Source organism: Scatophagus argus, chromosome 8, assembly GCF_020382885.2.
Source record: "Scatophagus argus isolate fScaArg1 chromosome 8, fScaArg1.pri, whole genome shotgun sequence".
Lineage (NCBI taxonomy): Eukaryota > Metazoa > Chordata > Actinopteri > Scatophagidae > Scatophagus > Scatophagus argus.
The window spans coordinates 19665166-19688034 of NC_058500.1; the positions used below are offsets into that span (position 1 = coordinate 19665166).

General features: G+C 40.4%; 1 protein-coding gene across 2 annotated transcripts in view; it reads right to left on the reverse strand.

The window, feature by feature from the left end:
• tafa5l (TAFA chemokine like family member 5, like) overlaps positions 1–18966 on the reverse strand; it is a 45193-nt gene extending 26227 nt beyond the window's left edge. For both annotated transcript variants that reach the window (XM_046397796.1, XM_046397797.1), the window contains exons 1-2: positions 18134–18966; positions 5183–5332 (exon numbers count right to left, since the gene is read on the reverse strand). In XM_046397796.1, coding sequence (XP_046253752.1) covers positions 5183–5332; positions 18134–18230 — 247 coding nt within the window. In that variant the 5' untranslated portion in view covers positions 18231–18966. The remainder of the gene's footprint in view (positions 1–5182; positions 5333–18133) is intronic.
• Between the last annotated feature and the right edge of the window lie 3903 nt (positions 18967–22869).

The window sequence follows — 22869 nt, forward strand, 5'->3', positions numbered from 1 at the left end:
TGTGGGAAGATGGTCCATCAACACTACACTCAAAAGTCAACAATTATAATGTGACTATGGACTCATTTAAGTATACTTAATTACATCACTTTGTCATTGTGAACACATTACATGAATGAATGCAGTTAGAGTTATAATGTCTGTATGTACTGTATGCAGTGTTAATCTATGACACGTCTCAAATTGTTATGAGCAAATGAATTTACTCAGTAAATCCGTCTTGCCCGCTGTCCATGGTGCTGATTCTGGAGCTTCTCTGTGCTGTCAGGCCCCTACTGGGAAGTCATGGCCAATAGTCTGCCTTTACTGATCAGTGCCATCACAATGCCTCACCAGTTCCTGGTTGCTGAGACGTCCAGACAAAATACCAAGTCAGTGCTGACACTTTGAAAGGTCAACAATTTCGTGTATTTTTGGTTGTCTAATATTTGCTGAAGGTTCAGTTTTTCAGTTACGCCTACTGCACTTAGGTCTTACCTATTTAGCAATATTACATTTACAGTATTTGTCACTGATTTCACATCCAAAAAAAGATCTGACGTTATTAACAGCCTTTATGCCACTACTGCAAACAAACATGGGGTGCAGAGAACAGATTGCAAGGATTTATTCTCTCTGGCATTGCTTCACCTGTGAATTACAACTTTAGGAAAACACTTGACTATTCCCCAAAAGGCAACATTTGTTTCAAAGATTAGTTTTCTGTCTCTGGGTCTTTTTCAAGCAAATGCAGACTCCTAAAAACTAATCCACAGACACTGAGCACTAATCTTTTACAACATTTAACTTAATTAGATAGTGACAGTGTAGATACAGTCAGAAAACGTGGGAAGTAAGAGTGGCCACAACATGCAAAAAAGATACCCACCAGAAACGAACCAGGGATGCTGAAGTTATGTGTAAACAAGGCTCACAAATATCTCTGACCTAACTACTGGTTTCATGCTTTTGATCTTTCTACCTTCTTTCAAATCGTTATAAATAAGAGTTACGTACATGACTAGAGTTTTATGAATTCTGAATTACAGAATTGGTACTTAATATCTGGATTCCCACTATCTCCGGCAGTAAGCAATTGCCGAGACTTGATGTTTAATATTACAAAAGCTGCTTTTCTACCTTTAAGGTGTGAAATACAAGACAAAATCACAAATGTTTTGGTCTTGAGGACAGAAGCACAGAAATACTGCTTTTCAGATTCTCTGTAGAAAAAAAAAGTACTCCATACAAACCAAATATGCCTCTACATCACGTATGTTTCGAGGAATAATCAAATCACAGAAGTTCATATCAACACACAATATCAGGACAGAGTTCCTGCTTCGGTTTACTCGGTTTACTCATACAGTCAGTCAGTGATAGCTCTACTTTCATTAAAGGTAACTGTTGCGTCAGCAAATATTTCAAAGAGGCAATGATCCACCCTTGTTGCTGCTGTGACAGAGTTATATGAGATTGCCCTTGCTCTGTTAAAAACAGCTCAGTGAGAAGTGTTGCAAAGCCTCAGTCAGAGATACAAATGAACAAACATGTTTATAAGCCAGTAAATTAGTTTATGTGCTTAGAAGGGGCATTTATGGGAATTCACATCAAAAGCCAATGTAAATGAATAGACTCTGAGCTAAAGGTCAGTGATAGTATCTGCACTGTGGCAGCATTAGACGCATCGCATCTCCATACAATATGCAGATATTCCATATTAAAGCCTCTTGATGATGAACACTATTTCAGCTAACAGCAGAAAGCTTTTCAATGAGCCTGGGAGCAACAGGTTCCATATTTAATGCACTGGCTATTAATGGACTGTAGGGTGTGGTGCGGCGGGAAGCCAGTAATAATCAATTTCCTGCTGCTGTAATCATAGTTCTTTTTAAGTTAATTAGCATCTGTTGAGTGAGACGGAGAGGCGTCTGTAGAGAGGGAGAGGTGGCTGAAATCTGTGGGGGGAATGTGTGACACGGGACTACAGGTCTATTAGACTGAGGCTAACACGAGTCACTGCATGATAGAATTAATGGTGCATCTGATGCATGTGATTGGGATATTGCAAGATCCAATAAGCATCGCAGATGGACTCTGTCACCCCCCGGTCCTCTCATCGGTCTTATCACTCTACTGTCCAATAACACAGAGAGGACTCTAAAGTATAACAATCTTATCTACAAAGTGGATGAACACCACACATTCTCCATCACCGCTGATCTTTATTCAGTTGAAGCATATTAAAAACACTGGGGGGCAAACAACCAATCACATAGATAGGAGTCAAAGAGGCATCAAAAAGGGAGATGCACAAAGTGGTTATCGATTGGCTGGTTAAACAACCAAATTACATTGGCAGTTGCTTTTAATGGAGAAAGAAGGAAGCCCACACATTTTGTTCTATTGAACCTTTTTTCCTTTGTTTGTACACTGGTTGCTGACTTCTGCCTAGAGGTAGGTGATACGGTCTTGAATAAGGGTGTTCTGTCTATTTTATTGTTAGATATTTTACTATATCAGTAATGCAACTTGCCAATGATTGGTATGAACCATCACACTGTTTGCACTACATCATTCCACTGTTTGCACTACATGTATATATATATTTATCTCGTTTTTTTCTTCTTCTTGTAAATACTTTATTCTTCATTTTTTATTACTATTATTTGTTATTTTGTATTTTGTATGGTGCACAGGAGAGAGAAAAATCCGGAGTCAAATTCCTGGTATGGTCACATGTAGTTGGCAAATAAAGCTGATTCTGATTCTGATTTGTCTTGGTTGCAATCACATCACATCTTTTCTGATTCTTGAAATGTGGCTCATTTTCAGTGTTATGTAACCACTTTTCCTGTACGGCAAGTTTACATACATTATTCATCTGACCACACAATCAAATATTAGACCGACTTCACGAATAGTTTCATCCTGTTGAGAATATCACAAGGCACTCAGCCCAACATTTAAGTGATATTAGGAGATACCAGCCATGCAGTAGGTTGTAATTAGTGTGGCATGAAGCAATACAGATGAATGAACACAAATAGTTTGTGTTCTGAATAACTTCATTAATTTCTTGTGGTGAGCAAATGACGCCATATTCTGAACATCCATTCTGAGGAAAAGCTGCAGTGCAGGCCGAGGTCTAGCCATATACTGAAGAATTTCAACTGGATTATGCTCATTGAAATATTCTAATGAAGAAAAGAGGACCTGTTACAATAGACCTTTTCACGATATTGTGACATGTGACACTTTAACATGGAATACACAGGTGCAATTAATGAAGCATGGTGTAAGTTCAGGCAGACCATTATGTTCCACTTGTGCTGGTTGACTGACAGTTGGGAGTATGCTTCACACTGACTGACTCATTCACAGCTGTGTAACTAATTTTGTTATATTCATGTGCGGAGATCAAAACCTGACATTATTGCTGTTTATTTATGTTTATTTCCTTACTTGTTATTGTGTGCTGTTGATTGAACAGTTTTAAGTTTGAATGTTCCAATACAGGTTCATTAAGGAGGCTTAAGGTACTATAAATGGTCAATTCCTTCACATAAGCGTCTCTGACTGAAGTAAGCTAATGACTGTATTGTATTCATGTGTGCCAGACATAGCGCCTTGGTATTGCACATGTTGGTTTACTGGAATGAGACACATAATAGAACGGCTCTATTGTTAATGTTAATAGCTGCACCTGTGCCTTTCCTGTTATGATTTTTCAGGATGTTCCTGTTATGTCAAAATGCCTGCCATGATGATGTAGCAGAGTTAATGATTCTATATGCCTTTGCTTGCCATTATTAGTGTTTATTTCATGTATTTTTAGTCACTGCTGTATTTTTACTCTAATGTGGTTTACTGTTTTATTTTTGTTGATCTTGTTTATGATGTATTATATTTAGTTTCCCACTGGGACTGGAGTGTTGTGTGTAGCCCTTTCAGATTTGAGCTGTGCAACCTAAAATTCATTACCAGTCTTCTATATCCTGTCCCTGTGGTGAGTAGGGGTGGACAGATTAATACCCAAGGCACTTACACCCTGGGGATCAATATCTATGCAAATGTTTTGAGTATCAATACCAGTGTCAATGGAATCAATATAAAAAATGATCCATCACATGTTTGATCACATGCTGGGCATAGGAACACTCATGTTCAGACTCATGATTTGCATTTTCTCTACTGTTTTGTGCATACGTACAGTGGTTAGCTCTTCAGCTCGTATAATTCACATAATCATTCATTTACAATTAAAGCAGAAAAAGAGTTTCCAGTCACTACTGCATTTGGGGGTAATTTGTTTACCTCATAATAATGTTGTTTACTGGCTTGATTGTGTTGGTTGGTTGGTTGGTTGCCCACTTCCTATTCCTTTTTGGTATTTTTGGAGCTCACGACTACAAAGCTATCGGTGGGAAACCTAATATCATGTTGTTGCCTGGAATAAACATCTGGTTGAAGCGTTAAGCACTGATTTGTATCAAAGGCATACACACTTTGCAAGAGAGAGTACACAAGTGATATATTGTGAAGAACAATGGGGTTGTTAACTGGTATTAGACAGTCTTCTTCAGCTTTATGTTAAGTTACAATAAGCTAACCGGCTGTAACTTGAGAGTGGCATCAATCTTCTTCTCTCAGTCTTGGTAACAAAGAATAAAGTGTATTTCAAAAACACCAAACCATTCTGTTGACTAAAATTTATGTTTGTATCTTATATGAATAAATATTAGGACTATAACTTCACAGTCATGCATTCATACAGTGTTCACTTTGTGCACATCAAAGGCCACTCTTGATTCAGCCAAATAAATGCTCAGAAACTAATTCTAGATTAGACACAACGCTGCTGTGCAAATAATTAAATCCTAAGAAGAGGATTCATGCCTCCATACAGGGAAATATTGGATGCATGACTCAAGCCATAATTTTGTTGTTCATTTAGTAAAATATTACATGATTGCTAGAGGAGACTGTCTGTGATGAGAATACTCACAATAAATGCAATAACTTTCAATGAATTAAATTACAGTAAAATTGAATTGTTCCTAATGGTCCTAAGGACCATCTAGGACCTTTTTTCATTAATTCAACCTTTGGCTTCCCCATCATTTCACCTGTTGTTTTCACTCGCTCTGAATAGAATCTGTGAAATCTGGCCTCCCAGGGCTAGAAAGGTCATGCAACTCACCATCTACGCATGCCGGCCTGGCCCTGGTGGTCCCGGCGATCTGGCCTCTCCGGCAGGCGCAGCGGGCAGTCTGCCTTGCGATGGTCCGTCTGGGAACGCTGCTGTCTCTGTTGAGCATCACTATCTCGCAGGTTCCCACCGCTAGCTGGCCTGCCAAGCACAACAGCGAGAAACAAAGTACAGCACATTAGCATAATGAGACTGTAATGAACATATCACAGGCAGCCCAGACACAGGGAGACCCTTTTTTAGTCTGCGTGGCATTAAACAGTTTAATATTAAAATGTCTCAAAATATAAAGATGAGTGACTGATCTCAATGCTTTAACATGTATGGCCGGCTTATAGTGACTCTGTGGAAACTAAAGCTCTCTCCAAAAAAAGGACATTTTCTATTTGCCAACATAACAAACTCACAAGTCTTAAGATCTAAGATATGAAAGTGTTTTTTATTTTTACAGGAATTAATCAATTAATCTCTTATTAGCATGAATTCATAAACGTAAATGGGAATGCATCAGAGAATTTAACAGTAATAACCTTTTACAAATGCCTAAAACAACCTACGCTTACATGTACCTGACAAGCTACAGACCACAGTAATGGAGATCGGAAGATGTTATTAAGATGTTTTATGTTATGTTATGCAAAGCACTGAGAAATAATGCCGTCATCCCAGGGGAGGGCACCAAAATAAACTTTAATTTGGGTACTCTAGTGAGGTAAAGACAAATGAAAGATGCAGTTTGGAGGACTTGCTGACGATATCCTGCGTACAAAGGTTTGTTCCCAGTGTTGTGTGAGACGACAGCTCATGATGTGTAGAAAAGAAGTCATCCTCAGGTAGGCATCAGTGCACATGGAAAATGTGAAGGCAGATTTTTCATTAGATTTTCATATTTGTTGCCTCATGGTGGTGGCAGCAATAGCATTAAGGTGAACAGATTCCCAAAATGTAAGACACGATTCTCTGAATAAAACAAATATTCACAGCCAATTCCATGGCAGCCTGGTTAGTACTCGTATAGGTATTCTGATACTGGGATAGTTTCACATATACAGATGGAGGAATGAATAGAAAGAACAGCTTCACATCCTTAGAACCCCACTGGTAGCAAGCCACAGCATTTTTAGCCATGCTACATCAGCTGGTCTGTACACCACTTTGTTCTAGAGTGAAATATCCCACTGATGACTGAATTGCAGTGAACATCTGTAAAGACATTCAGGGTGCCCAGACAATAAATCCTAAAGACTCTGGTGATCCATGAATTTTCCTCTTTTGCCACCAAGAAGTTCACATTTATGGTTCTGAGCAAAAGGTCTCGACAGCTGTTCGATGGATTGCCATAAAATTACATGCAGACAGTCATGCTCCCCTGAGGACCACAAGTTATCTTTTTGCTGACGGAGTGACATTTTATCTGACATCATCACCAGGTCTAAATCACACCTTGTCTGACACTTTGGTTTATGGCAAGGACTTGGAAAATTAAGGACTGTCTCAGCTGCATTGCGTGCTTAATGCTCATTAGCAAACATTAGCATGCTAACATGCTAAATAAAATGGTAAACATGAACACAGTAAACAATATGCTTTCTTGACATAAACAGGTGAACATTGTCATTATGAGCAAGTACAGCGTCAAGGGGCTGCTTTATATTAAATATAGTGTTTGAGATCAGTATGTCCTCTGTTTAAAATCTCTTTTACTTTTGGGGCCATCAAAATTATGGTTTAAAATGCATCTTAAAATAAGTCAGGAGTTTGTATTCTTGACTTGACTATTGAACAAGGTAATGAAACATGGCCCACTGTGTGGCAGTGGCTGCCGGTCACCGTGCTACTGCAACAGACCAATTTGCAAGCCAAGTTAAGCTCTACTGAAATGGCAAATGGACAGAATGTCTTAAGGTGATGATTACTGTGCTCAGAAACCTCTGTCGGGCTCTGGGAGAGCTATTCTCACACTTCTATCCAAGCACAGAGAATTACTTCAGAGTTCTCCAGGCATTACAAATTGATGGATGACTCCCTGGCCAGGAACCTGTGATTTAGCAGTTTTATTGAGTATCAGATTTGTCAGAATGTGATTTTTAACTTAATTACACAAACTGGAGAAACCCGCAACTCACAAGGGCTACTGTGGACTACTTGTGGAAAGGGGAAAAGATTTCTTCAATAAATGTTGCTCATCATCTTGACATCTTCACGTCACGGTAGATAAAAAGGTTAACAAAACACTTCTGCATGGCAAACTGCATGATGAAACTATTACAATTTGAATCATGTTTATTTAAAACATTGAGTGAGTCTGGATTAATTAATTTAAGATTTTCTAACAATAAGGGATAAATTTACAACATCCACAGCTGCTCAGCATTCAGTACAGCTCTGCCAAACTGTTGTCAGGATGAATAGATGAGCTTTGTGCCCAGAGCTCATGCACTGCAACTCATGTATGATAATCAGGTGTACTGCATCACAATAAAAACTGGGCAATCAAAAGAAGGGCTGTGTTTGTGATGTTAACATTTATTAAATGAACCCTATGAGTGCCCTTTTGTAACTGACAATTGGACTGAACACTTGTTGAGGCAGCAGATGTGTTTGGGTAAATTATTTGAAAACACCAGGGAACATATTTAATTGTCTTTTATTTAGGCATTCCTGGTGTATTTGAGGGGCATTATTAACATTTAATAGTCTTTTTTTTGATACATAAACAAGTTTTAATCACAATATACTGCTTAAACTGTCGCTGTTTGATGAAACACATTTGGAGGACCAGATGTGTCAATGTACAATATATAGATCATACACTTTCTCTGTCACATTTGTCACTTAAAATCAAAATGGAGGTTTGCTGCAGTCTCACACAAGAACTGTAAAACTAAAAGTGACTCAAAGTAAGATAAGATAAGATGAGACAGGCCTTTATTAGTCCCACACTGAGGAAATTCACATTATCACAGCAGCACAAGGACAGCAAAGTAAAGATGCAGTTAGGTCAGGTAAAAATATATATGGCGATATTTACATCCCTTTTTTTTAAAAGACACTATACAAAACACATGATACACACACACACACAAACACACACACGATATTTATTAGCAGTAAAAAAAGTTACTGTATAGCACTAGGAAATGGGGGATTATTGCACAGTGATACCTTGAGATTCAGGTTCAGACTCAACCTGAAATCAGCACATTTCTTTATAAGTGCAATATAAATGTTAAGTTAAATAAGTATATCACAACTTATCTGCTCTAGGTTGAACAGTTGAGTATTGAAAAATGTAGGGGGAACTTATTTCACCTTTTTAATGATGTGGAAAAAGCAACACAGTTTCTTGCTTCTTTTCTCTATTGCATGGAATGCTGCCAGGTGAAGACATTCAGGCTGGCACCAAAATAAAATCAGCTCAGTGAGGGTAGATTAGACAAGAGTCTGTGCTGCAGTACCTGTAAGGTCAATCCCTACCATTCACTAACCATCACTCCTTTATACTGCTGTTTCCAGTTCTTGAAAGGTTCATTAAGTGAGACGCTAAGTGCTCTACAGCATGAAATGGCTGTAATAATGGCAAAGGTTGAAAGGGTTGTTGATCAACACAAATGACTCATAAAATTACCTCAGCAGGTGCTGAGACTTCCAAGTTTCAGAAGCTGTTGAGTTTCAAAGCAAGACATCTTGGAAATATTGCAGATAGTTATTCCTACTTGTCATGTTGACCCTGTGACCTTCGATTTAGCAACAAAATGTCTCTTGGGCGTTGGTGGTTTAAACCACTTGGGGCAAAAAAATATTTTGATACCCAAACCAGTAACTGCAAGTCTTTGTGTACTAAGTGTAACTAAATGCCCATCAATTACAGTACAGGTTAAACCCAGATGTACTGCATGTCAGCAGGTTTGTGGTAATTTGGCTAAGAACGGACAGACAGAATGGCATCAATTTTTGTTCTAATGCAGATGTGTAATTACAGAAATGTTAGACAATTCCTTTAACACACTTATCATTGTAGCTGAGCCTTTTTTCATTATCAATGCTCAATGAGCTTTCCTCCAGCACCATCACAACAAGAACACGCCTACTATAGAGCAGCTTCTGGTCCATACTAGACAGGCTTAAAACTTTTATTCAACTGTTTTTCCCCAACGGTAACTACGCTCAACACCAAACTTTGGCCCGGACACACAGGACAAATGTATATCTCAACAATGGACCAGTGGCTGGCAGTCTCAGTGGCAGCCACACTTTGTGATTTAAGCTTATAAGATTGGTGTGTTTTTTACATAAAATTATTACCTTCCCCTGTCTTTGGAGTCATAAAACATGATCATCTCTACAAAAAATTGCTATACATATTTTATTTCATAATATAAGACCTTGCTGCCCACCCTCCCCCACCCACTACGCTCCACTCGGCCCACCCTCTGCTCTCTTTTTGCTGAGGCGAGTGCCTGTATACTTGGTGGTTGCTTGGAGGACAGAGGTGCCATTGCATATCAGTGCTCTCTGCCATGTTTCAACACTGAGCAGATGAATGGGCTTCATGCAATGAGCCTCAAGGTGGAGGATAGTGAAGCAGAGGGGGACGTTGAAGTGGTGAGTTGCGTTGTGTGCGGGTGGGGGGCACTTTGTAAAGTGCCCTAAGCTCTACAGACAGAGCTCCATCATACATACAGGAGTTAATTCATATGACAGGGGGGTCATGTCAGTCAGCAGCATGAAGACACTTGGCCTTGTCTCTATTTCACATGATGAAATGCGAGAACGGCTACGGAGGCGAGAAGTATGCCAAGTGAAGGATGGCACCACGTCCTCATCCGGGCTGTCAGAAACGACATCGAGAGGGCTACATGAAGCCGATACGGAGCACGGGAACGGGCACTCAGCACTGACTGGCAGTCTGATGACCATATCGCTGAATCACAACACTGTACAAGTGCAAAGTGGCAGCGCATACACACATGGGGATTCAATCACACACGCACAGCTTACAGCAAAGACAGCCGAGTCTATGCTCTACACATCAGCGCTTTGATCAGAGGCACTGCAGATCACCAAAGTACAGATGCACAAATATTTGAATATCTCTGCCTGAAATAAGCTGCCAGGAGTCCACCCTTGCTTTCACAGTGTTCCACTGATTCAGCGTGTGTCATTTCCGGATGGAGAACCGGTGAGCATGATGAGGTTATACAACTCTATACAGAAAACCACCAATTATCATCTTTCTATCTTCTTAATATCTAGCAATCCATTCCAGCTCTCTATTGTTCTCTATCAGTTCCCTTCATTCTAGCTTATCTTTCCTCTAGTTTGACTCTTTATTTAAGCTTATACAGATACATCAGTAGTTAGTCCTAACAGATAAAATACGTTTATCACATTTAACAGACAAACAGAACAGATACAGCTCCGCGGTGCTCCCATGCAAGTGCAACCAGATTGGGAGCTGCTCTGTTTCTCCTCAGGGAATTTGTCATAAAATTATATGACAGACTGCACTGAATGAACTATGACAAAGATCCCATTTCCATATTAAAACAATCTTCCTTTATAGATTGTAATTACTTGCAGGCTGCTAAAGATGGAAGTGAGATTTTACAATGTTTTATTGCAAAGTGCGCCTCTGCAAACCACAGTTTTGAACCATATTTATTAAAAATTCCACTTCTTGTAAAGCTGTTGCAGTTAATTATTCATGACAATATGTATTGTATTTGGTATTATTCTCCATAAAGACACAGCTATAGTGCAGCGCTGTTTGGTGCTGCCTTGCCTTACACTTCCTGGCAATGAATCTAAGGGTTTTTCCCTGAGAGAGCCAATCAGGCTCTAATCACTACCCTGGCATACAATAATAAGTCTGAGCGATTATCTTCATTCTATTGTATGTTTCTGTCTTGATAGAAGTGCCGTTCTCAAGGATGAAAATAGGGCTGCCAACCAAGCCCGAGTTTAGAGAGCATGACAATCATATTAACATGCATCAATTCAGATACGAATTCGACTCATCTTTTATGGAAGATTTAAAACATTGTATGAATGTCATAAATATTAATGGTGCAGGTAATCAGTCAAAATTGATTTGCAGTGGCTGCACTTATCAAATTTTAATCGGTAATGAGCACTTCTTATGTCTCCATATCACCACAGTTCCTCTGTCCATACAGTTACTTCATGCTGGTTAGACTTACGCTGTGAAGCCTTGTGTTTAAGACTGAACCTAATGATCACTGTCATTATCGATTATGGAGTAACTGAACTGTTCAAATGAACTGCCATTCAACTTGAGCAAGACAAAGTGCTTTGTAAAGCCTCCCATTCTCACACACATTAACACACTCACATACCAATGGCAGTGGAGAAACATACAATTAATCAGTGACCTGAACCAAATGTCAAATGGTGCCTAATGTCTAATGGTGAAAAACTGTTCTGTCTGAGCAACAGTCCAAAACCAAAAAAATTTACGGCAGCAAATCCTCACCTGTCGAGCTGATAGATTACAGGGGACAGAATCACAAAACTGAAACATATTATACTCTCATATATAATGCTTGAATAATAAAACACTTGACTAAAATATTATGTTTATGTAAAAGTTTCCTTTAACATTATATGTAATAATTAAATACATAAGGTTTATATTTAAGTTTGCATTCATTTAGTTTAATCAGAGGTATTTCATTTATTCACATTGACTCAATTTGATGTGAGTGAGTGTCTTATCACCTTTAATGAAATGTATTTTATCTTCTTGCCTGTCATGACTTCTGCCTTCCATCTCAGTCATGGACAAGGACACCATGTTCACTCTAATATGACTTCTGACACCACTGTGCTTGTTATGTTTTCATCTGCTGATGAGGAGCTCTAAGGTGTAAGATTCTTATTTGAACTTGGGCGATGTTTCTTCTGAATGTCACTTTCTCACACACAGAGAGGATCGAGTAGCCTTTTAGCCATTTGGAGGTGTTGAATAAGTGATGAGTGCCTGTGTACCTATGCAAATGGCCTTCATCAAGTTAAAAGGAGTTAAAAGGGTTTGCTGAGCCTGGCTCTTATGAGCAAACCTCACGGAAAAAGATAGACTAAGAGAATGGCTGTCTGCATTATCATTGAATGTGCTGATTAGTTCTCAATTTAGTGATAAATTGTTTAATCTTTAAAATGTCAGAAAACTGTGAAAAATGCCCATTTCTTAAAGCCTAAAGTGATGATATCAGATTACTTGTTTAGTCCCAATAACACTCCAAACCCCCCAAAACCATCAGTTTATCAGCACATATAACAAAGAAAAACCACAAACCAGCACAATTTAAAAGCTGCAAGTAGGGAATGTTTGGTGGGTTTCCTTGAAGAATTACGGTTAATCAGCTATCAAAATAATTCAGCATTATTTTTCTGTTGACCAACTAATCAACTAATTGTTTCAGGCCTAATAAGAACACAAACATGTTCTTGCATGAGGTCCATTATTGATTTTTCCTTGATGACTAAAGCAATTAACTGATTAATAAAAGCATTCTTAAATTTTCTGACAATCAACTCATTTATTAAGTACTTCAGTCCTACCAATGACATGCATTAGCTCACATGGGTTAGTTCTCACAAATGCTGCCATAATACGGTTATTTAGTGTCGCATTATCTGAAAAAGGAGGCTAATCAGCTCAATCCTGTAAATAAAAAGGTAATCTAAGCAACGTTTATCTGGTTTTAATCTTCACTGCTGCTCTGATTTTGATTGCAGTGCTAAGATTTAATCTCCCCCTCATGCCCGTTCTGATCTCACAGCTCAGCCTGTTATTAACAGCTCGCGATGACATCAAGCAGCAATCTTATTTGACTGAGCATATGCTAGTTAAGGCAGCCACAGCCAAGTGCATCTCATTACCTTAACACCGTTTGACGTGTGCCGCGCAGTAGGTGGCATGCAATAGGACACCAGGTGAGTGAGGCAGATGTTTGGCTGACCCCATGCTATACACCTCCTGACACCACCGTGATCTTCTGCTGCTAAACAAGTAGGGCAGCAGAGGAGTGCAGTGAAACACGAGCTTTATATTAATGTGCTTGGTTTAAAGGGAATACCATCACTATTTCACCTGCTATTTGAATCCACTACAGCAGTCCAATCAATATTTATGCAAGTAAACAACTCTCTGCTGAAGTCAAAGGACCTGTAATGGCAGCGAAGTATACTATTTAATCTAAAGCAGACAGAAATGAATCAGAACGATGGTAAACGGAAGTGTGGTATTATGGTGCTGTGTGCATTACAGGATGAAACTCAATTACCTGCAAGAAGTAAAACAAGTACTGTGTTGGCCTACAGGCAGTCCACGTTTTGTTGTTCTGAGGAGCAGTCCTCATACTCTGATGACATTTAGTGCTGGAGTTTCTCCTCTAAAAAGCCTTTCATATATATAAAGGTATACTTGCACTGTATTCAAATGTGGGGCTGTTTAAAGCTGCGCCAAGTGTGATTTTTGTGCAATCAGAAACACCCAGTGAGGCTGCCAAGAAAGAGAGAACAGTGCTGCACCAGCTGAGATGCTGGAGATGTGCTCCATTTGCCCAAATTTAATTCTCATGTCAGGTATGTGCACTGCTCCACCCACAGGGAATGACAAATTGAAACTTCTCTTAGCAGCAGTAGGATGCCGCTCCCTCGGGAGAAAGCCGGACTTAACAGCGTAAGATTGTTCCCTTTCTCACTGGAAAGCAGAAGAGGCTGTGTAGTTTGCTAACGTCACTTCACAGGACTTCTAGGTCTTTGCAGTTCTTTTTTTATTAAGTTACTACTCTAACATTCAGTGTTGCCATTGTGTGACATTGCCAAGGGCTGCTTTAAAATAGATTATATTCCCCTTACATACATCCCCTGCTCGGACTGACACTGTAGTTTAGGTCTGGTCTGCGACATGTCTTGTACAGTACACGTGATGGAGGTGGTTTATGATAGATTTCTGTTGCAGTGATGCAGTACAGTCTGGACTGCAGAGATATTTCAATGTAAGACAGTTAAATGTGGATGAATAAAGGCTTGAGGCATAAAGAGTGCACACACAATATGCCTTGCAAAAGCAAACAGTAGCTCTGCTGAATGCAATGCAGAGAGGACTGTAAAAGCCACAGCGACTCACTTCAAATTTCACTCAAATCCCCCTCCAGTTTGTCCTCCTTGTTTTACCGCAAACACAGAGAAAAGCATCAGAAGATTATTATGGTCTCAGTACCGTACGGTACTGCATGATTGCATGAACTAAGGCTTTAACATTCAAGCACTGCACCTCTGAGCACCTCTCAGAATATCATGATCATGCCATCAGGCAGAAAATAGAACAGGACACAGGACTGAAGGAACACAGCTCAAATCATTTACACCACTCTGCCAATGATGGAGCAGTTTCAAGCCCAGAGCTTTCCACAGAGAAAATAACAATGTAGAAATACACTGAGCAGAGCACTACATTCAACCACAAGGGAGGTCAAAGCTGTCGGCTTGAAAGAATTCATATTCAGGGAGCTATGAAATATGAGCTTTGTGTGCTGCCAAATTGATTTAGCTGTAAAAATTCTTTTCATTTTGTCCCATAAAGATGCTCATACTTTTACAGCTCCGCCACCTATAGAAGCAGGCCTCGATGATTTGCTTAGAATTTACAACCAAGGTCATAATCAAAGCGGGCCTCCCTTTGCATGCTTAATGCTGCCTTGAAGAAGACTGGAATAGAAATCATCCTTTTCACTTCAAAAAGTCAGTAATTCTCTGCTACTCTGATTAGTTTAATGCTTGGATGGATAGGCCCTGCTCCCTGAGTTAAAAGAGGACACCAGCCAAAGATTTTTAAATTCATCATCCTGCTGTCCCGTGAAGACTTATTGTCTTCCACACAGAAGCTGATCTGTTAAAGATGGAAAAAGTAACCATGATAGCATCCAGAATATTTTACGGGGATAAAATCAGTGTGGTTTGCAAATGACATTTGGACAGGAAACATCAGACACACTGCAGAGCCCACAGCACAAGGAGTGGACTGACCGTGTGAGTCCGTCATCAATGGAGCTCTGTACTGATTGTAAAGCCACAGTGAGTCACTTCAAAATTTAGTGACACAGCCTGTATTTCAAAAAAATGTGTGCTGTCATTCCCATCGACAGCTTGTACTGCAGAGCAGGATGACAGGATAAATTGTTGTTTCTACTCCTTAGCTTCAGGATACTGTTCGTTGTGTTCAGAAGCACTGATTGAATTGTTCAAACAAATCAAAGTGACATGTTTGCTATGACGTGTGACATGTACTGCAAAAAGCAGCAGTGTGTGTGTAGTACTTATATGACACCAAGTTTATAGTAGTAGTAGTAGTAATAATGATAATGATAATAAAGTTTATTTGGATAGCACATAACAGAACCAATGCTACAAAGTGCTTTACAACAAACACAAAAATATGAATTAAATAGTTTATCTCCGATTGATTAGTTATTATTAGTTATTTGGTTCATCCAGATCAATCTTGCTATATTAATGATGTCATTCCCCACATTATTAAACTTTTTGGCCACTTGAGGGCAGCAGGACACGCTGAAAACCCAACGTATTAAGCAATTTAAAAAGTGCTGTAACACAAGGGTTTGCATACAATTACCTATTTACACATTCAGCTCAGGGTGCAACACTGACTTTCATTTGCAATCGTTTTTCTGGCCACCTGATGGAATTTTTTTTTTTTTAATCTCCACCACCTCCTGAGAAAAATATCTGGCTGTTTAGCAACCACAAGTTCAAATTTCCACGACAGCGAGTTGCTAACCCTTTGGTGTTGGGCAGGTAGTAATTTCATCGGATCCTTTCTGGTGAAAACAGCAGCGCAAAAACATAACAGCATAGAGTTCTTGCCTAAGCATCTAAAGAGCTCAAAGAACTCAAGGATTTCTACTTCTAAGATGTACAATGGGCTCATTTGATGACACATCCATCTCCAACTTACAAATCTGAGGAAAAAATGCTTCATCCACCCTCCTCTTCACACACACATGCACACTGACCAAAGGTTTGTGGTTGACAAAACCTGCTCCCTGACTACGCCACAGAACTGGATTGTGGTCCAGTGAGGAAATCCAGACATTTCCAAATTTATTGTTGAATAAACTGGCAACACTGAGACTGGCTGACAGGACATTCATCCTAGTGGGCGCTGGCCCAATTGCGTGCATGGACAGGGCTGCTGCGCTTTGATTTCCTGTCCTGGCCGCCATGACAGATGAGTTACAGAGAGGGTGGAGGCAACGCAGCCCCGCACCACCACAACGCTTCACCTCTCTGTGCACCAGTTCAACCTCACTTCCACATGGCTCTCAGGTTCCAGTGAGGTGGAAGTGGAGGGAGGTGGTCACAGAAATTCATGGGCGAAATGGGAAATGACTCTTACACTAGCCAATGAAATGAACAAAAAAAAAAAAAAAAAGAGAAAGAAAGAAAGAAAAAAAAGCAGTGGTGGGCAGAATAAATTTTAAAACATCACTAACTGGTCAAAGAAGGCAGTTTCAGGATCTGAAGATTACAAGTGCAGATTAAAAAAATACTACGTGCCTCATTCTTAAAATTCAGGTCAGAGCTGGAGAGAGGAGTGAGTGACACACGGAGCATGTCAAAGCTCAAATCGTATCCAGAGGTTTTCACTATCAGACCAAACCCTGGAGAATCTGTTCACTCCAGAAATATCAAGGGTAGTAAAGAGAGTCAAGAGACTGATTGAACAATTTTATACAATAACAACCTAATGACATCATTTTCAGATGAAAATGAATCAATAATAAATGGCTGGGGGGAGGGGTGGGGGGGGGGGGGGGTTGCTGTAACTCCTCAGATAATATGCAGAGGCTTGGGAGATGGTTCAGGGTTGGTAATAAGAGGCTGGTGACAGCAGCATTTTTGGAGACTGCAAATTAAAGGCAAAGAGAGCACATTTCAGTGCACAGGCAGTTCATTTTTCACATCACTGTCTACTTTTGTTCCCGGCAAGCTGCCAAAGACATTGATGTAGACACTATCCCTCCTCCACAGCGGTAATTATGCTGCTGGCCAATGCTTGATTAAAAGATCTAATCTGTAAACTTAGTGTTCAACATCTCCCAACAAGTTCCAGTGCTTTAAGCCCGTTCTCTGGGTCTTTGACAGCACTGGAATCCAAAATGTTTTGTCATGGACAGCAGCCAATGAAGTGCAGGGAAACATCCTTTTGCTTTCAATTCTGTGTCAGGGTGAAGGTGTAATTGCGCCAGGGGATGTATTATTCAAAAGGAAAGCATGGCATGGATGGATATAGCCTTAACCCAAGTGAAATTATAAAGCTATGAAGGCAGGAGGCCCTTTCCCTGCCTGCACCAGGAACTAAAACAAGCAAACTGTGCTGCTTTTTCACCTGAAGCTCAATTCTGCTTTGCAAAATTATTTTTGCACAAGGTAGCAGAGAGCCTGCAGCAGATTAAGGAAAATTCTGAGGTTAGTTGGGCCATGAGGGGAAAGCTATTCAAAAATAAAATTCAAAATTCAATCATTTAAACTTTAAAAATGTCCTAAAAGAGGATGGTCACCATAACTTAGTACAACCTCATGGTAATATTATACTGCTCCTCAACAAAATGAAATTAAATACTGTGTTAGGTCAGTATCTTATGCTCAGTATCATACAGCAGCAACAGGACTACTACAGCAGATCGTATTCCGAAAATAACACCAGGTACAACAAGGTCACTATAAATGACACATTACTAGTCCCTGCAGTGTGTTTTATTGGACATTACTGGGGGTTTCTCCTCTGGATCACAGGATGTGACCATATCATGCGCAGCTGCATCCCAATAAGAAGCCCTCAGAGACAATGGTGCTGCTGACAAAGTAATAAAAAGCGAGAATTGTCCTTACCCTCTCTGAGCAGATGGGAGTAGATGAGCCAGAGGAGCAGCAGGCAGCAGAGTGACGCACCTCCACCTGCGGAGAGCGTCTTCACTCCAGACTGCATCCTACACCTTTAGCCTTTTAGACTATCCAAACTTTGAACGCGTCAGCCGCTCAGATGTCTCGCAGATCAGCGGAAGAGTGGCTAATCCACTGGCGTCTCCACAGCCTGTCGTCGGCATCCATTTTGAGGTTATAATAGGAGACGGACTGATAGTAATCCCCCTTGCTTTTCAAATTCCCTCGGTGAGCCGCATATCCATCCAGGCTGCTCAGCACACGCACACGCTCACACACACGCAGAGGGTACAATGTCACCAGATCTGGCCAAGTTTACGCAGCTGTGGTTTCAGGACCTGAAATTCACTGGCTGGCTTCTACAAAAACTGGAAGTGTGTACAGAGGAAGAGGAGTGAGCGGCAGCAGTCCCCCGCAGTTTGGATCCTCACACGGAGATGGTGCCGATGGTGCTGGTAGTAAATTCAGCCGCTGTCACCTGTTTTCCCCTCCACTGCGCTCCGCTCTGTTGTTATTATTATCCCCAACCAACTTCTGCACCGAGCTCGGCTCTGTGTGACTCTACACAGAAACGCTCAAGTTAACCCAGTCGGACATGAGAAACATACCAATCAGCAGGGAAACTTGTCCGAGAGCGCATCAGTCCGGCGTCCAGAACCACGTCGTTTGAAAAACAGCTAAATGCGCACATGCGTCATGTTGTGGCCACATATGCACACAGCAGAGAAGTGTCACGTCAAAATAAGAGCGGCAGGCGTCACGCAGCGCACCCCCCGGTTGGAAAAAACTCACTCCGAGCGCGTCAATACGGGCGGTGAGGTGTCACCTGTCACCTGTGTGAGCCTGTGTGGAGGCTCTGGAAAAGTGTCAGTGAGGAGGACTTGTACCCCGGACTCAGGGAAAAGCTCCTCTCCCCTCAAAGTCAAGTGTTGGCTGCAGAGGAGTGTGTTTAACCCAGCCTTATTCTGTGCCGGTCGACTCCATTTGCATGCAGGCGACGCCGTAGAAGAGGGTTTCCCATCTTCAGTCAAAGAAAGAAACGCAGCTGCTGCTGCACACTGAGTTGCCTCGAGTTACTATGTATCGAATTGCTCTCTCTCTCTCTCTCTCTCTCTCTCTCTCTCTCTCTCACACACACACACACACACACAAAATCGCTGTCCTAATTCCTTTCTCAAAGTGAGAAAAAACTTTTGAGATCCCAGGCTATAAATCCCAAACTGTAGATGATGATGGTGCTTATTTCCACACAGTAAGATGTCCTGTCTAAGCGCACACAAAGCAGCAACAGCCCCCACCACGTTCTGGGATGTTACCCTTCTAGTGTCTTTATACTCTTTTTCATAGGTGGAAAACGCCCTTGAAAGCATGGTCTCATGACTACACTTAACAATGGCATTGTGGGAAAATGTACAAGGTCTATATAACACGTGGAGTGCCTCAGAGCTCTTTAAAGCAGAAGTTGCATTATTATATATTACCGAATATCACATCTGAAGTGTGCACACATGCAGTGTGTGTGAGAGAGCTAAAGCCCTGCAGATGCCAGTCTATCTTCTGAAAGAGCACCATTTAAGACTCCCTTGCCACTCGAGGACCATTACTATAACTCACCCCTCACACACACACACATATACACACCAAATTCCATGACCAGTGAATGTGCACTTTATTAGTAGATGGAGAGGGTCCCCGTGTGCTGCTGTGCTATCGGGCTTTCACTGAATAGCTTTTATGATGACGTACTGGCCCTAGCAAAGGCCTGTCACATCATCGCTGTAATATATGAAAAATTACTGGCACTCACATTGGAAAGACTGCGCATTTGTTGAGTACTAAAGGGATATCTTGTCCAGTTTCCTACCTTACTGCCACATCAGGCCATCAAATCTTTAAACCTGCTGATGATTGTGTATCACTGTAACCAGCAGCAGCAGTTTACTCTACTTGGAGACAAGAAACTACAGGGAGAGTTTGGCTGCACAGCTGAGGTTTGTTTTTCTTTTTCGTCTCCACCTCTGCTCAGCCACTTCAGAGTTAAAAACCACTTTTCAGGCTGTCAGAGTGAGGTCCCAGCAGAGGTTGCAGTGTAATTAATCATAATAAATCACTGAGACTGACATGGTTGTAAAAATTCTGGTATTATTTTTTACCCATCATATATTCATGTTTACCAATAATATACAGAGTTATTTTTAATTGCATTTGGCTATGTGTGGATTGTAATAATAGAAATGCCACTGACACATTACTGTGTACATTTTAAAAGGTTGCAAATGTTTTTTTACTAGGTAAAAGCTTTATAACTGTCTTTTACATGTGATTATTATGTTTTAGTGAAGACAGTCATTAATGCAACTGTGTTATTTGGCTGGCATGTTGGATCAGAATCAAAATGATCCTACCATGACATGGAACAAACACAAACGCTCTGACAAACAATGGCTGGGAAGACAAGGACTAAATAGACACGAGACACAGGTGACACACATCAGGAGGGAGAAAGCAATCAGGAAAACCAAAAGCAAAGTTACATGAAAACAGGACACACAGGGGAAGTGGCACTCTTCAAAATAAAACAGGGCATGACAAAAACCTTGAAAAATAATACATGGAAACAAGACACACATGGAACATGACACAAGGACTCAAAAACCAAAAGACAGCGAACCAAGGCATGACATAAACCTGAACTTAAAACATGAAAAACACATGAGGGACAAACATGGAACATGGCACGTGGACTATCAAAAAACAAAGCATAACCAAAAAACCATGCATGACACTTATAAAATACAGCTATAGATTAAACGACCCAAAGTATTAAGTATTCAGCCAGCTAAAACATTACAATGTCACTTACAGTACAACATAAACCCAATACAACATACGGTACTGTATCGCCTCTGTTGCATAATGTACCTTTATTTTGGTGCTTTAAGTACTTTTTAATTCATGCTTCTGCATTTATTCTTAAAGTGGCCATAATCAAGTATGTTTGGCTGTAGAACACAGTCTCAGTCATTGTGGTGGGCAGCAAGGGGGCCCCTCAAGGGACGGTCCTGTCTCCCTTTCTGTTTACACTCTATACATCAGACGTCAGACGTCAGACACTGATCACAGTCCTGCCACCTGTAGAAGTTCTGGATGACTCTGCCTTTGTGGGCTGTATTAGTGAAGGTCAGGATGCTGAGTACAGGAGTGTGGAGAACAGATTTGCGGAGTGGTGTGGACAAAACCACCTGCAACTCAACATCACTAAGACAAGGGAGCTGGTGGTGGATTTTAGGAAATGGAGGACCTCCCCCCAAAATCCAATCAGTATTATTGGTACTGAGGTGGACATTGTGGACAGCTACAAATAGCTGGACATCCACACATCTTTGGTACTTGTTATTTTGTATAAATGCTGCTATTGAGCTAGGTTTTACCCAATTAGCATTCAGTATTCCAACCATCTTATTATTTTTACTATTATATTCCGTAATAACTAGAATCAGTGCAGGGCCCTGACCTGCGAAATGCACTGGAGTCTTATGAATTTGTTTCTCAGTTTAATTTCTCTTTAACCTGTAAATAGTGTACTGTAATGTGCTCTTTCAAGCCACCTCTGGTACAAGGATTTCCTTCAGGAATAATAAAGTTCTAACACTGGATCGTATGATGAACCCGCAGAGGATGGAGCTTTTTAGCAGACAAAGTTAGCATCTAGCTGAAAATAATGGAGAATTTAGCAGGTAAAACAAAAAACAAAAGAGATATTCTTTTAGGAATTGGTGGAAACCAAAACAGAGCCAAAAGGAAAGTGAATATCATACTTCCATTCATCAGTTGGCCGGAAGCACATGCTGATGTTGCACTGTCACTGGTAGATGCACAATAATCAACCATTTGCAAAAAAAGTTCATCACAACAACAAAAGATGAGAATACGTCAATGTTGTGTTCACAGCTTGTTTCTGCTCTTCCCAAGTGGCCATAAATGTGTATATGCAGGTTTCATTAAGATTACAATTGTAAGACTTTAACCTACAATGCAGTACATCTACACTGAAGTATTTCTATTCTATTTTAAAGTTACTGTTTAGTGTGTTATGCTCTTTTTTTGTAGGTTTATGCTCTATGCTGATCACTTGTATCACTGGCTGCCTGCACAGTTTTTTTTAGCTCTACCAGTCAACATGAAGCTGGACTGACATAAATTACATAAATACACACTGACTTGCTTGTTCGGTTTAGTAGCTGTGAAGCTGCTTATTATCTCATGTCGTGCTTTTGTCAGTATTTTGTCAGAGTATTTTTTGCTATAATGCAATTCAGGTACACTTGCTGTAAGACATTTTGATGTGTCACAGTAGGAAAAACACAGGCAGAAATAATTGTAACTGTATTAATGATGGCTGAACTCCAAATTAGCACCTATGTTTTTCCTGCTATGACTAGACATAATGTCTGAGGTGAAAAGGCCTGTTCTGTAATTTTATTATGAGCATGAGAGATCCTTAAAGGATTGCAATTAGGATACCTGTCAAAATGCAAATGTAGTTACTCATCAATGCTTTTAAATTTTGAAGGAAAAATTGTATATGTCCCAATACATGCAGATATCATGACAAAGATTTCATGACAACCTGTTGACGCAAAGTTGCATGAATCAAGTTCAGAGGGAAGTTCAGAAGCTCAGAC